General features: G+C 39.5%; 2 protein-coding genes across 10 annotated transcripts in view; one reads left to right on the plus strand and one right to left on the minus strand.

The window, feature by feature from the left end:
- Window positions 1–5,490, minus strand: part of LOC135107336 (adenylate kinase isoenzyme 5-like) — a 97,430-nt gene extending 91,940 nt beyond the window's left edge. The window contains exon 1 of the mRNA XM_064017067.1: window positions 5,354–5,490. The gene's annotated coding sequence lies outside the window, so the exon portion shown is untranslated. The remainder of the gene's footprint in view (window positions 1–5,353) is intronic.
- Window positions 1–15,000, plus strand: part of LOC135107335 (uncharacterized) — a 35,543-nt gene that overhangs the window by 19,699 nt on the left and 844 nt on the right. For 7 of the 9 annotated variants that reach the window (XM_064017055.1, XM_064017052.1, XM_064017054.1 and 4 more), the window contains exons 3-12: window positions 2,533–2,816; window positions 4,482–4,635; window positions 5,377–5,467; window positions 5,770–5,882; window positions 8,175–8,315; window positions 8,974–9,103; window positions 9,431–9,539; window positions 9,756–9,942; window positions 10,611–10,793; window positions 11,258–15,000. The exon at window positions 11,258–15,000 is cut by the window's right edge and continues 844 nt beyond it. In XM_064017055.1, coding sequence (XP_063873125.1) covers window positions 2,533–2,816; window positions 4,482–4,635; window positions 5,377–5,467; window positions 5,770–5,882; window positions 8,175–8,315; window positions 8,974–9,103; window positions 9,431–9,539; window positions 9,756–9,942; window positions 10,611–10,793; window positions 11,258–11,373 — 1,508 coding nt within the window. In that variant the 3' untranslated portion in view covers window positions 11,374–15,000. Of the gene's footprint in view, window positions 1–2,532; window positions 2,817–4,481; window positions 4,636–5,376; window positions 5,468–5,769; window positions 5,883–8,174; window positions 8,316–8,973; window positions 9,104–9,430; window positions 9,540–9,755; window positions 9,943–10,182; window positions 10,300–10,610; window positions 10,794–11,257 lie in introns of those variants that run through there. The other 2 variants (XR_010271714.1, XM_064017059.1) reach the window with 2 other exon arrangements.

The following is a 15,000-nucleotide window of genomic DNA, read 5'->3' on the forward strand; positions in this document are numbered from 1 at the left end:
TAGTGGTAGAAAATAGCAAGAGATGCAGCATTACGGCGATGAGAAAGAGGCTGAAGATAGTTAGTTGGAGGAGAGGAGCTGATAAGACGAAATGCTGTCTTTGATTTTCCACCCTGTCTAAAAGAGTGGTATGAATGAAACCCCATCTCCCTCCATATATGTGAAGCGTACTCCATACATGGAGCGATAAGTCCCTTGTACAGAGTTAGCATCTGGATAATGAAAAAAATTGGCGGAGACAATTCAGAATGCCTATCTTCATAGAAGTTGTTTTAATTATAGATGAGATGTGAAGTTTCCACTTTAGATTATTAGTAAAGGATAGACCGAGGATGTTCAATGTAGACGAGGGGGACAATTGAGTATCAATGAAGAAGACGGGCTAGTTATCTGAATGGTTGTATCGAGTTGATAGATGGAAGAATTGAGTTTTTGAGGTAGTGAACAATACTAAGTTTGCTCTGCCCAATCAAAAATTTTAGAGAGAGATCAGAAGAGAGGCGTTCTGTGGCTTCCCTGCATGAGCTGTTTAATCCTTGAAGGGTTGAACGTTTATGAAAATACGTGGAAAGTGCACATCTTGTTTGTAACAGTTGATCGGTGAAGTTGTTTCGATACTGAAAATAATATAATGACTGCAGTTATTGTTTTTTCCCTTTTCCTATCAAAATGTTCACATTTTATCCGCTGGTTTCCACTGTAGGTGCGTCATAACATTTATACCATATGGCATACGAATTCATTACGATACTGGGAAAAAAATATAATGACTGTACTTATTGTATTCCGTCTTTCCTTGTCAAAATGTTCGCATGTGCTTCCTTAAGGGCAATGCCATTGGTTATTGTGAATTTCTCAACATTTCATCACTGAATGATAAATTATTCCTTTATCGGTCTGTGGTTGCATTCACAACCTCGTTAGGGAGCACGTGAAAGGGACTAACGTGAAGCGACACTGACACGACCTCACCTGACACGACCACAGCTTGATCACATCCAGGGAGTTTTATCATTACAGTATTCCCGCGCTAAAAGATATTTTGTTTTACAATTTGCCTTTAAAACGGATCATATTTCTCTTTAAGATCGCAAGCGCAAAACGATCGTAGGGTGTAGGGACCGCTTAATTAATTTTCCATCAAGTCTCCATTCTTCCTTCTCCTTCTCCTCCTAAATGTTGAGGGTTTTGCCAGCCCTCCATCATCAGGCGGCCCCGGTCACCAACTTGCTCTGCCTCACCAGCACTAGGCCCCCTCACCAGCCAGAGGAAGGGGGATCCTCATTGTTCCTCAGCTCCAGACAGGGTTGTAAATACGTCCAGGAAGCGAAACAAAGACTGCATGGCGCTATTCCACTGACTTTGCAATTATTTATCTATTTTCTATTTTTTTTTTTTTTTTTTACCTCTTGGCAAAGGCTAATATGGGAAGGTGGTTCTATCGCTTGTTATACTCTCACTATCTGGCTGATGATTAGTGTATCAGTCAGTAATATATCTAAAAGCAATTACGGGCGAATTTCACCTTTTTTTTTTTTTTTTTGTTTGTTTAATAAGAAAAAAGAAATAATAATAATAATAATAATAATAATAATAATAATAATAATAATAATAAAGAAAAAGAAGAAGAAGAAGAAGAAGAAGAAGAAGAAGAAGAAGAAGAAGAAGAAGAAGAAGAAAGAAAGAAATAATGATAATGATGATGATAATGGTGATGATAATGGTAATGGAAAATGTTGAAAAGAAAAGAATAAAAAGAAATACAAAAAAGAACTGAGAAGAGAAAAATAACGCTTCATGTGAAATTCATATCACACACTTTTCATCATCCCTGTTTTGATTTTCGAGAAGCTTACATGACACCTGAGAGAACGGAATATTATAGTTTGCCACCATAAGTTAATAGTAATTTGTATTAATTGCGTTTTAACTGTAAGTAATTTCTTACTTTGATGTACATTTGGGGGAATTTTCCATTAATGTATCGTTTTAATACTTTCGTACCATCTGTGTGCTGCGTCTCTGTCGAGTATGACGTTGCTGTGAAAACTCATGAGTGTTACGAAACGTGGGAGACTCGAGACCACCAGCTAAGCCCTCCCAGTGACAGCTTGGAGCGCGCACAGTGAGGTCGGCGAGGAGAGGGGGACGGTGTTGAAACATCAAGAAGGGAGCAAAGGGATAACCAAGGAAGGTTGGAGAGATGTAGATAGCAGGAATGAAGAGAGAGAGAGAGAGAGAGAGAGAGAGAGAGAGAGAGAGAGAGAGAGAGAGAGAGAGAAATCGATGACGATGGTTATTCCTGCTGCTGCTACTACTACTGCTGCTACCACTACTACTACTAGTACTACTACCACTACTACTACTAGTACTACTACTACTACTACTACTACTACTACTACTACTACTACTACTACTGCTGCTGCTGCTGCTGCTGCTGCTGCTGCTGCTGCTAGTGCTACTACAATGGTAAAACGGTAGCAAAAACTAACGGGGAGCACCTGACGTTCAATCTGTGCGCTTAACTTTCAGGTCACGGCCAAAGTCTTGCGGGCGAGGAGGAGGAGATGCAGCACCAGCACCAGCACGAAGCCGCCCCAGCAGAGGACAGCCCTGACACCCCACGCTCCTCACCTCCTGATATGACGCTCCACAACGCAGAGAAAGCAGACATGCCCGTGGTCAACAATATTTCCCAGATGGAGGACCTCGCAGCAGCCGCCCCTTCCAAGCCCGTGCCCGCTACTGAAAGCTACCAAACATACAAGACGAGATTCTGGATTCTGACAGTCTTTTCTTTCATCTGTTTCTTGCAGGTAAGTTTATGAAGGTGCTGATCTTTGCTTTGGTCACTGTTAATGGAGATCTTGGTCACAGGGAATAAATGAAACGATTTAATTGTGCTTCTACTAGTATCAGATAAAGGAAAAAATATTAAAGATGGAACAGGTGGGGGGAAGTCGTGTTACAATGGTAACGTACTCTTATGGTGGCCGATGAGTCCTCAGGCGCACGAGTTCGAATCCTGACTAAGGTTCGAGGTTAGGAATGGCATCCACTCGCGTTTAACGGTTCTCAGGTGCCAAAAGAAAGATCATTCGTTAGCAGGCACCATCCTATCTCTGATTCATTAGGAGAATACGGAAGTAAAAAACAAAACAAAAAATAAATAAATAAAAATATAAAATGAAAGAAATAAGTGAGTATAAAACACAAAGCATTTAACAAACAGCAAGACAAACTTGCTAAATTTCTTTTATAGCAAAATTTTTCAACGTACTGCCTTCTTTTGTTCTTTATTTCTCCATTCCCTTGTATATCCTGACCAAAGAGACTCTCTGCTCCCTCCCTTGCTGCACTCCATATTTCTTCACACTTCTTAGTATCTTAGTTAAATTCACAGGCAAGGTGCTGGGTCTTCAAAAGCAGAAAGCGGAGTTCAGATCATGGTGGGTTTTGTGGTGTTAGGAACGAAATATTGCTCTGTGCACTGTGAGCAAACTATATTTTATCCTTAGAGAAAAAGTAGCCAAGCTGTTAGAAGATACTGTTACGTCATTATCAATTGCCAGCATACTTGTATTCAGTACCATCATAAGTATTATTATTATCATTATCCTTATTATTATTATTATTATTATTATTATTATTATTATTATTATTATTATTATTATTATTATTATTATTATCATTATTATCATTATTATTATTATTATCATTATTATTATTATTATTATTGCTGTTGTTTCTGCCACCACCCACCACTATCATCACCATCATGAGTCAAGACTGCTTATAACATAATAGGTGACTACGAAATGTCAAAAATAAGGCCATATTTAAGAAAAGGTCATCATATACAGTAAAGAGAACTGACATCACACAAACTCACACACACACACACACAGAGGCGCACGCGCCAGCACGTACACACATCACCTCGCCTTCGTCTCGAGCAGCATGTGAAGTAGTTAGAAGTGTTCAGTTGACTTGCATAAATACCATAAGAACATTAGAAAACAAGAATATTTGCACGAAGCCATCAAGCCTACAGGACACGTAGCAGTCCTGTATAAAACATGCCTACCTATTATTTATGTCCACCTGTCGTCCTCTATTGCTGTCTGTCATCCTTTATTTCTATCTATCATCCCCTATTTCTTCCGTCCTCTGCTTCAACCTACCATCCGCTGTTTCCACCTCTCATTCTCTATTTTTACACATTATCCTCTCTTCCTATATATCACCCTCTATTTCCTATCTATCATCCTCTATTCCTGCCTATCATCCTCTATTACTATCTATCATCCACTGTTTCTGTTTATCGCCATTTATATCCACCTATCATCCTCTATTTTCACTATCATCTATATACCAGTCAATTAACCATATCCATGCAGACACAGATACCCCAAAGTGATTTGGCAGTGCAATATCAACAGGTTTATGTTATGTCCTCTGATGCTAGACTCTTATTTCAGACTATCGTGTGGGGAACGTTTGGACCCATTGCCGAGTCAGCTCAGGCGGCCTTCCCCAGCTGGGACGACTCCACCATAGCAGCCTTCCCGAACTGGGGGCCGATTATCGTAGTTGTCTTTATCATCCCCATGGTGTGGCTCTCGCAAAGATTAGGTACCCGTGACGTGAATACCCAGTGTGTGTGTGTGTGTGGCGGTACCTTCAAGCAGTGGGTGGGAAGAGTGAGAGGGGAGCAGGTTCTCGCGTGGGGCCAAGTAGCCTACTCATTACTTCACTGCTCTTTTTGTTTCATGGATTATTTTGTTTATGGCATAAGTGTTTTTCTGCTGTCCTTCCCGTTTTGATGGGAAGATTAAGTACCTCATAATCAGCCTCGTAATGTAACTCTATCATCAATGACAAGAACTTTCCTTTTCTTAGAATTATTATCGCCGCTTTCTTATAATTGATTATGAGTATTAAAAATTTCTAGCGCTATGAGCTGCTACAATACGTAACAAGGGTTTATGATACTTAACAAAATGTGCTATATCTGCGTACACTTCAAGGAACAGACAGCGGAGCTTCTTTCTGGGAATGTTCGTCACTGCCGTCTTGCAGCTGCTTTGCGCAATGCACAGAACTAGAACAATGACGGGTAGTCGGCTCGTGTGACATTCAAGGGAAAGACTTAGTAACTAACACGAGATGACTTCCAAGAATAATGTAACTTAAGGAGAATGGCAAATAAGATAAATAGTGGTGCAGACTCGTAAGTGCTACAGGGAGTTTAGGGAATTCGCTTGTTTACATTTTGAAACAACATTGTCTTAAGTTTGTTTACTTGACAGCGCCTTTGTCTGGTACTATAAACTTCAACAAGTGTGCTCACCTGCGTCTCTCCTCTCATGGCAGGTCTGCAGATAGCGATGATAGTGTGCGAGCTGTTCCTGACGCTGGGCACCATGCTACGCTGCTTCACTTCAAACGAAGCAGTATTCACCGTGTGGGTAACCAGCAGTTGCAGCCCTTGGGAGACAAATGCAACAATTAGTCTTTGTGAAACTATGTCAATTACTTTAATGTCATACTGACCAGTAAATTTAGTGTATCTTTTGAGGGGCTGTCAAAACTATTGTAATCAATATAAACGATGCATGAAGATACAGTAACGTAAACAAATGAACCATTATTATGCTCACAGATCATCTTTCCAGCTTTCCACCTTTCAAAAGTAACACTGGATAATTGATCAAATAGTAAGTAGAGATGTGGTGAGCTCACAAACTAGATAACTGTTGTCCACAGGATGTGTCACGTCAGTTCCGTCCTATTCGCCTTCGCCGCCTGCTTCACCCTCTCCCTACCTGCCATGGTCGCGGCCACCTGGTTCCCGCCCAATGAGCGGATTACCGCAACAGGTGAGCAATCCTCTATTTCGTACGTTGGCGTTTATCTGTTGGACAGAAAGCCGTAATATTACTTTTTTTTTTTTTTTTAGCAACAGATAAACAAAAAAATAAACCAAACCTTTAAGAATTTAATCAATTAATTAAACCAAATTGTAGCAAGTTATAAACATTCACACGATAGTGCTGAAACAGCAGTATTTTTACATTTAATTAAGACTCTATAAAACCAACAAAAGCTGAAGCAGCATTTGCAGAACGTTCATACTCAACACAAGGACAAGGACAAAAGCATTATTGAATGTCATGGGAATGCTCTCAAAAAGATCAAGCTGAATTCAGCAGGGGCATTCAAAGAAACAAACCAAAAGGTTACTGAAGCTTCTTATGTCGTAGCAATAGAAATAGCAAGGCAGAAAAAAAAAAAAAACATACAATTGAAGAAAATTTGATCAAATCTTGCTCTCTCAAAATTGTGGAAATTGTGTTGGGAAATGGATTGAAGAAAAACTTGCAGCATTTCTACTATCAAACAGTACTGTTCAAAGGAAGATCAGCGAAATGGCCATTGATATCAAGGATCAAGTTGTTCAGGAAATCAAGTCTTCAGCATTTGGGTTATTTTCAGTTCAACTTGATGAATCGACTGATGTGGCATCGTGTTCCCAGTTGATGGTGTTAGCAAGGTATATTCACTCAGGTTCATTTAAAGAAGAGTTTCTCTATTGTTCTCCTCTTGAAATAACTACCAAGGCCTCGGGTATTTTGGAAAAGGCTTCGTCTTTCTTTTGAATCAGAAAATCTTTTGTGGGATAATCTCTGTGCGTACTGTACAGATGGAGCACCAACTATTTTGGGAACAAAATCAGGATTTCAAGTTTGTGTGAAAAAGCGAGCTCTAAAAGTGAAAGGCATGATCCATCGTCAGGCACTGACTTCAAAAACACTTCCAGCTCCGCTAAGGAAGGTTCTGGATCAAATAATTCAAATTGTGAATTTTGTCAAAGGAGGAGTTCTCAACTCACGACTTTTCAAGCAGTTATGTACCGATATGGATGCAGTCCATCATTTGCTTCTTTTCCACACAAATGTTCGATGGCTGTCAAGAGGAAATGTAACTGAGCGAATATTTGAGCTCAGAGATGAGCTCAAGTTATTTTTTGAAGTTCAGGTTAAGATAGAATTTTCTGCCTGGCTGGATGATGAGGAATGGATCATGCACTTTGCCTATTTGGTTGATATTTTTGAGCAGCTGAATAAACTGAATCTTCAGATGCAAGGAAGGAATACAAACATTATAAAATTCATGGATGCCTTGAAAGCTTTCATGAGCAAGCTGGAATATTGGAAGAAAAAGGTCAGTATAAAAAATTTGTTTGCAATGTTTGAGAAAATGTCATCTGCTCTTGTTGGTGGTGAAGACAAGGTTCTTCCACAATTTGCAAAAAATGAAATTTTGCAGCATCTGACAGCATTGGAAAATGAATTCAGACGATATTTTTCTGAACTCAGTGATGATGAGTTAGATTTAGTGCGAAATCCATTCAAATTATCAGTTGAAAAGTTTCTGATGATTGTGAAGATGAATTTCTGGAGCTGAAAACTGATTCGGGAGCAAGAAATATGTTCGATGAGAAATCAGTCACAGAATATTGGCCTTTGATGTGCAATTCCTATCCAAAAGTGGCAGAAAGAGCTATCCTTTCATTGTTTCCGGCTGTGTTGACATATCTTTGTGAGTCAGGCTTTTCAACTCTATTGCAAATTAAAGCGAAACAACGTAGTAGATTAGAGGTAGAAAATTACCTGCGTTGTTCCCTTTCAAACACTCCTCCGCATATCCCAGAATTGGCGAAGAAAAAACAATCACAGGTTTCTCATTGACTGCAATCCTCATCTGAATAAAATTAATTACAAATTTACAATATCCTGGTTTTCTATTGAACTTTTGTTTATTGCATTATGCTTTGGTTTGGTTTGTTAAGTAATCAATTATAAATATAAAAGAAAATATTTTACTTTTATTCAAGTTGTATAAGTCCATCAACATTTTCAATTGGCATTTAATTTGTAAAACTCCACTATAAAAATAATCCATGTAAAATTGTATTAATATTGTATTAATATGGAAAAAATAAAGGATTTTCAGTATAATATGCATGTTATTTGGAACGCACTTTTTGAGGCAGCCAATCTTGGGAAAGGAGGAGGAGAATGACATTTTAACATATGGTGAAAGGGGTGCACTGTCCTAAACCTTTCTCGTCATACCTCTCACAACACTGCATTATCTTCTTCCTGAAGCGGTGGGGACCCTCATGTGCCAGCTTGGAGCCGCAGCCATGTACCTGGGCGCGCTAGTAGTGAGGTATCCGAGCAGCAGCGAGGTATCGGCCCAGGAGAAGGAGGAAATACGAGGCGACATCATGGTGCTTATGTACATACGTGAGTCACATGTCAGGCCACACTAGTTTCAAGCTAGGGTTAGTTACTTACACATCAGAGTACTGATTAACACCAAGACCCGGCGAACTACCACCAGACATACGTGTACTGTAGTCACGGTCTCGGGGACTGAAGGACGGTAGTATCTGGTAACCCACCTATTAAACACTGTGTCCGAACTGGTGCATGTGGAACGTTTTAGGAGCACTTATCATTACTAATAATATATACAGACAGCAATTGGAAATAACAATAAACAATTTTAAGTTCCAGATAATAAGTGCCTATGCTGGCTATATAATTAGTACTTGACGATAGGTTCCTGGAGTACGATGATACAACCTTCATTCCCTATGACTACGACTGATCACATTCCAGATAGAAACATAACAATATCAAGAAAATGAGCCAAGCTGCAAGAAGCCATCAGATCTACTTATAACAGTCCCTTTATCTACCCAATTTCACTTAACATTCTCATCCATAAATTGTTTTAATCTTTTACTCTAACGACTCGATAGATATGCACTTACTTTACCAAACCATCCACATGAAGCACCCATAATCGTTATGAGAGCCATTCAAGATTACATTTGAAGATCACAGACGAGAATTTGCCGTTAATATTTTCCAATCTTTACTCTCGGGACTCTTGCAGATTTCGGCGCGGCGTTGCTCTTGCTGCTGGCGGTGTCGATCTACTTTCCTGCGAAGCCCCCGACCCCGCCCTCAGCGTCTTCAGAGGAGGAGAGGATAGACTATTTCAAGGCCTTCAGGGTGATATTCAAGTGAGAGAGAGAGAGAGAGAGAGAGAGAGAGAGAGAGAGAGAGAGAGAGAGAGAGAGAGAGAGAGAGAGAGAGAGAGAGAGAGAGAGAGAGAGAGAATCATGAGATTTCAAAAAAAAAAAAAGAGGGGAAGGGATCTATTACATGCGACATTGATATTCAAGCTGGTAAAAAGAAAAAAAAAAGATAGATAGTTGGATAGATATATAGATATGTAGATAGACAAACAAACACAGACACGGATAAAATACAAAGAAATTATACAAATAAACAAAACCATGTATACATGTCAGTGCATTGTTGACCATCTGCATCTTCCCTCGGCCCAGGAAGCTGCAGATGGCCATAGTTCTGATGGTGTTCGCCTTCTCCTTCGGCGTTCCTGTCGTCTGGATCGCCGTCCTCAACCTTTCCCTCAAGGACATCGGTATCCATCAGGTATGGCAAGATTCTAACAGTCATATACACCGCTAGACCTGAAGGTACCTTACATTTCTGATATATGAAGGTGCACGATTCCTTTGAATTACAACTAATAATTCTGTATAACATCGACTAATATTATGATTGCTTTAGCTGGAAAATAAGTAAATAATTCCCATCAACTCCTTTAATTAGTAATCCACGGACTTCTGTAATGTCGTAACTTTGCAGGATGAGGCCATGGGAGTCGCAGTGACCGCCGTGGTGTGCTCCAGTATCACGGCTTTCATCGCGGCCAGGATCACGGACAAGGTGTACGGCCACCTCAAAGTGACCGTCATCGCATTGCTTGCCATCTCCTCCGTCTTCTTCCTCTGGTTTCTCCTACTAACCACGCAAGTCATTTATCCGACCCTTGGTGAGTGATGCAATAGAAACAGGACCTAAGATTAAATTTTCTAGCCCTTGACCAGATTTTTTTCCTCGTAAACACAGAAGAAAAAAAATCACACTTCAAGTGCATTGGTATGAACAGATGCCAGGCTATTATAACTGGGTCTTGCATTTTGATGACAATGACCACTTTACTGAAAACAACTTATTTAACCCTCACAATTCGGGTGATCTCCTGGAACTTATTGAAATAGTCTCTTTTAAGATGGAATCATATGAAACACCGACTTTTCAACCGAGAACACTACAAGGCACAATACTTACTCCATGGTTGCAAGAGAGCTGCCATTTAACTGAATGAAATCACATTATCTTAGTCCAAGTAAGAATATTAGTTCTCATAGTGGTAGATGAATGGAAAGGGCTCAGTAATCAGGCTGTTTATGCCAAGTGAGTGGGGAGCTTTTATTAGAAGATAAGAAATTTATGGATGGGGATGATAGGTGGAAACAGGTAGATATGTTTCATACAGGGCCTGCCACGTATAGGCCTGATGGTTTCTTGCAGCTTCCTTTATTTTCTTGTGTCTTTATGTGAAAAAGTTACCGAATGCAAAGGATTAAGCTGTTTGGCGAGCGTGTAGTTTAGCTTAAAGTAGCCTATCATTTGCTCCACACGTGCCTCCCGCTCCAGGCCAGGTATATGTGGCAGTGGCTGGCGGCCTTGGATTCGAGTACGCCACAGTGCCGCTGCTGGTGGAGCTGGCGGTGGAGATCGGCTTTCCCATCCCTGAGAGCGTCACCGGCGCCACACTCACCTTCGTGTTCAACCTTGTGTCTCTGGTCTTCCTGGGTCTCTTCCAGATCCCGAATGAAGGTACGTTACTACTACTATTTCTCATACGACTATAGTAACTATTATCTATCTACTACTACTTTTTTTTTTTTTTTGCAGAAATTATTATTTTTTTTTGAGAGATCCCTAATACAAAGTAATAATAATAACAATAATAATAATAATAATAATAATAATAATAATAATAATAATAATAATAATAATAATAATAAAATGAGAAAATTCTGGAATTGTGTGAGCCACATATGATGTCACAATTTATCATTTATATTATTTGTGGTGAGAATTATTTTAAAAACTTCAGCCCGGCAATCCTGCTAACTCTTGACATAGCAACCAACTCATGAGCGATTCAGTAGTTGTCATCCTGACACATGTTTATGGCGCATTCCAGACTTGATTGTAGACATTCAATATTTAAGTTCAAACAACGAAAAAATAATATTATTTCGGTAAATCTCCATGAATGATTATATTTTGCTCAGCAGGTCATCTGTGGGTGAGCTGTGTGCTGCTGGCCTGCGTCTCCCTATCCATCATCCCACTGATCTTCGTCAAGGAGACCCACAAGAGATCTGACACTGACAGAAAGTTTATGTAGCAAATAAGGAAATAATAATGTTATTTTGTTTTAAGTATTACCATCGTTCTCATCCATAGTCATTGTGTGTCTGTGTGTGTGTATGTGTGTAATTTTTATATAAATAAATAAATAAATAAATAAATATATATATATATATATATATATATATATATATATATATATATATATATATATATATATATATATATATATATATATATATATATATATATATATATATATATATAAGAATTATTGTACATAGATTCAATATTGTATCTATACATAATACTTAAGGATTCTATATCTCTATGCCCAAATTTTTCAGTACCTAATTTACATCCGTAAACTGAACTGCCTCTGTCTGCCTGTCTGTCTGAGGGCTCCATTGCTGTACATCATCTTGCCCTTTTTTTTTTTTTTATGTAGGAGGGGCACCAGCCAAGGAAAAAAAAAAAAATGTCCCGCTGAGGTGCCGATCCTTAAACAGTCACAAGAATTTGTCAAAAATAACAGGATAAGTGTCTTGAAATCTCCCTCTTGAAAGAGTTCAGGTCATAGGCAGGTGGAAATACAGAAGCAGACAGGGAGTCCCAGTTTACCAGAAAAAGAGATGAATGGTTGAGAATACTGGTTAACTCTTGCATTAGAGAAGTGGACAGAATAGGGGCGAGAGAAAGAAGTCTTGTGCAGCGATAATGCGGGAGGAGGGGAGGCATGCAGTTAGCTAGATCAGAAGAGCAGTTGGTATGAAAATAGCAGAAGATAGCAAGAGGTGTAATATTGCAGTGATGAGAAAGAGGCTAAGACAGTCAATTAGAGGAGAGGAGTTGATAAGATGAAAAGCTTTAGATTCCACCCTGTCTAAAAGCACAGTACGAGTGATACTCCTCTTGCATGTGAAGCAAACTCCATACATGGATGGATAAGGCCCTTGTATCAGGTTAGCAACTGGGAGGGGGGGATGAAGAAAACTGGCAGAGATGACTCAGAATACCTGACTTCATAGAAGCTGTTTTAGCTAGAGATGAGATGTGAAGTTTCCAGTTTAGATTATAAGTAAAGGACAGACCAAGCATGTTCAGAGTAGAAGAGGAGGACAGTTGAGTGTCACTGAAGAAGTGGGAATAGTTGTCTGGAAGGTTGTGTCAAGTTGACAGATGGAGGAATTGAGTTTTTAGGCACTGAACAATACTAAGTTTGCTCTGCCCCTATCAGAAATTTTAGAGAGATCAGAAGTTAGGCATTCTATGGCTTCCCCATATTAATTGTTTACTTCCTGAAGGATTGGACATCTAGGAAAAGACGTGGAAAATTGCAGGATGGTATCATCGACATAGGAGTGGATAGGACAAGACATTTGACTTAGATCATTGATGAAAAATAGAAAGAGAGTGGTTGACAGGACAGAACTGTGATGAACACCACTGTTAATAAATTTAGAAGAAGAACAGTGACTGTCTACCATAGCAGCAATAGAATGGTCAGAAAGGAAACGAGAGGAAGTTACAGAGAGAAGGATAAAAGCCGTAGGAAGGTAATCAGGAAATCAAAGCTTTGTGCCAAACCCTATCGAAAACTTTTGATATGTCTAAGGCAACAGCAAAAGTTTCACTAAAATTTCTAAAAGAGGATGACCATGACTCAGTAAGGAAAGCCAGAAGATCACCAATAGAGTGGTCTTGATGGAACCCATACTGGCAATCAGATAGAAGGTTGTGAAGTGATAGATGTTTCAGAATCTTCCTTTTCGAGGATAGATTAAAAAAATTTAGAAAAGCAGGAAATTAAAGCAATAGGATGGTAGTTTGAGAGATTAGAACGGTCACCCTTTTCAGGAACAGTCTGAATGTGGGCAAACTTCCAGTTAGAAGGAAAGGTAGATATTGACAGAGTTGAAAGAGGTTCGACTAGGCAAGGTGCAAATACAGAGGCACAGTTTCAAAGAACAATTGGAGAGACCCCATCATGTCCATAAACATTCTGAGGGTTTAGGCCAGTAAGGGCATGGAAAACATCACTGCAAAGGATTTTAATGGGTAGCACAAAGTAGTCAGTGGGTGGAGGAGAGGGAGGAACTAGCCCTGAATCATCCAAGGTAGAGTTTTTAGCAAAGGTCTGAGGGAAGAGTTCAACTTAAGAAATAGATAAGATGGCAGTGGTGCCATCAGGTTGAAATAAAGGAGGGAAAGATGAAGAAGCTAAATTACTGGAGATGTTTTTGGCTAGCTGCCAGGAGTTAGACCTTGAAAGATCTTGGTATTTCTATTAATGAAGGAGTTTTTGGCTAGTTGGAGAACAGATTTGGCAAGATTCAAAGTGGAAATATGAAGCGCATGATTTTTCAGGTGATGGAAGGCTCAATTACCCTTTGTTTGCCATCTCTCTATCATGTATAGCACAAGAACAGGCTGTGTTAAACCAAAGTTTGGAAGGTTTAGGTCGAGGGAAAGAATGAGGAATGTACACCTCTATGACAGACTATTATCTCTGTTATGAGCTTAGCACACAGACAGGTCTAGTTGAGTCTAGGTTGGAATCTGAGGTAAACATTCTTCAGCCAAAATATTTCCTCTCTCTCTATCTTTCTCTCTCTTTTACTGACATAGATATACATCAAACATTTTTGCACTCTCATTTCACATTTATTAGTAAAAAATTAAAATATGAAAGGCATGAGTTTAATCTAGCAAGTGTGTGTGCATAAAGGAAAAGTAAAGGTAGGGGCATAAGCTATGACTGCACATGGCCTTTGGGGTCATCTGTTTTTTTTTTTGTCTTTGGGCCTGTGGTGGATGACATCTTTCATCCCAGGACATAGGACACTGACATACAGGGTTCCACAGCTTACCTTCCACAGGTTTCCCAAGGTACCCATTTATTGGCTAACCTGAAGGAAGGATGAACAGCTGTGTGAGCTCTGTGCTGACTGCCCCAGCCCAGATTTGAGCTGGTGCCTACGAATTAGTAGCATAACAGAATGGGAAATTATTTGTTTGCAAACTAAGAACTCAAAAATTGCTTATATTCTGAATTAAAAAGATTGGCTTATTTGGATATGTCTATATGAGGCAGTGTTATGGCTCAAGTAGGCAGTGTTGATTTGTGCAAATAGCTGGGTTCATCTGAAATCCTTGTAGAGTTATATGATACCATTAAATATTGTCTGGTTGTCAATTAAGTTCACATAGAACATTGCACTAGGAAGTATCAGAGAGAGAGAGAGAGAGAGAGAGAGAGAGAGAGAGAGAGAGAGAGAGAGAGAGAGAGAGAGAGAGAGAGAGAGAGAGAGAGAGAGAGAGAGAGAGAGAGAGAGAGAGAGAGAGAGAGAGAGCTCCATATATCTGGCATTTACAGATCTAATTATTGTTTCTGGCAACTGAAACTACTACCAGGACTTCTTATGTTTTCAAGTATTTCTTTCACCCTCCAAGAACAGTATCAAGGAAACCAACTTATAAACAAACAAGTTACTACTAGTCACTGTAGGCTCAGCTGATTTAGAAGCCAATCCCCAAGCCTTGTTTCCCCTTTCATCCTAGTAGTTGAGTGGTTCACTTGTACTGCTTTTGTTTCTTCCCACTGGTTTCTACATCAGCTTAACCTGTGGTGATGGTAGTTGGCAGAAAGGTCCCATACACTTAA

This window comes from Scylla paramamosain, chromosome 15 (assembly GCF_035594125.1).
Source record: "Scylla paramamosain isolate STU-SP2022 chromosome 15, ASM3559412v1, whole genome shotgun sequence".
In the NCBI taxonomy this organism is placed as follows: Eukaryota; Metazoa; Arthropoda; class Malacostraca; order Decapoda; family Portunidae; genus Scylla; species Scylla paramamosain.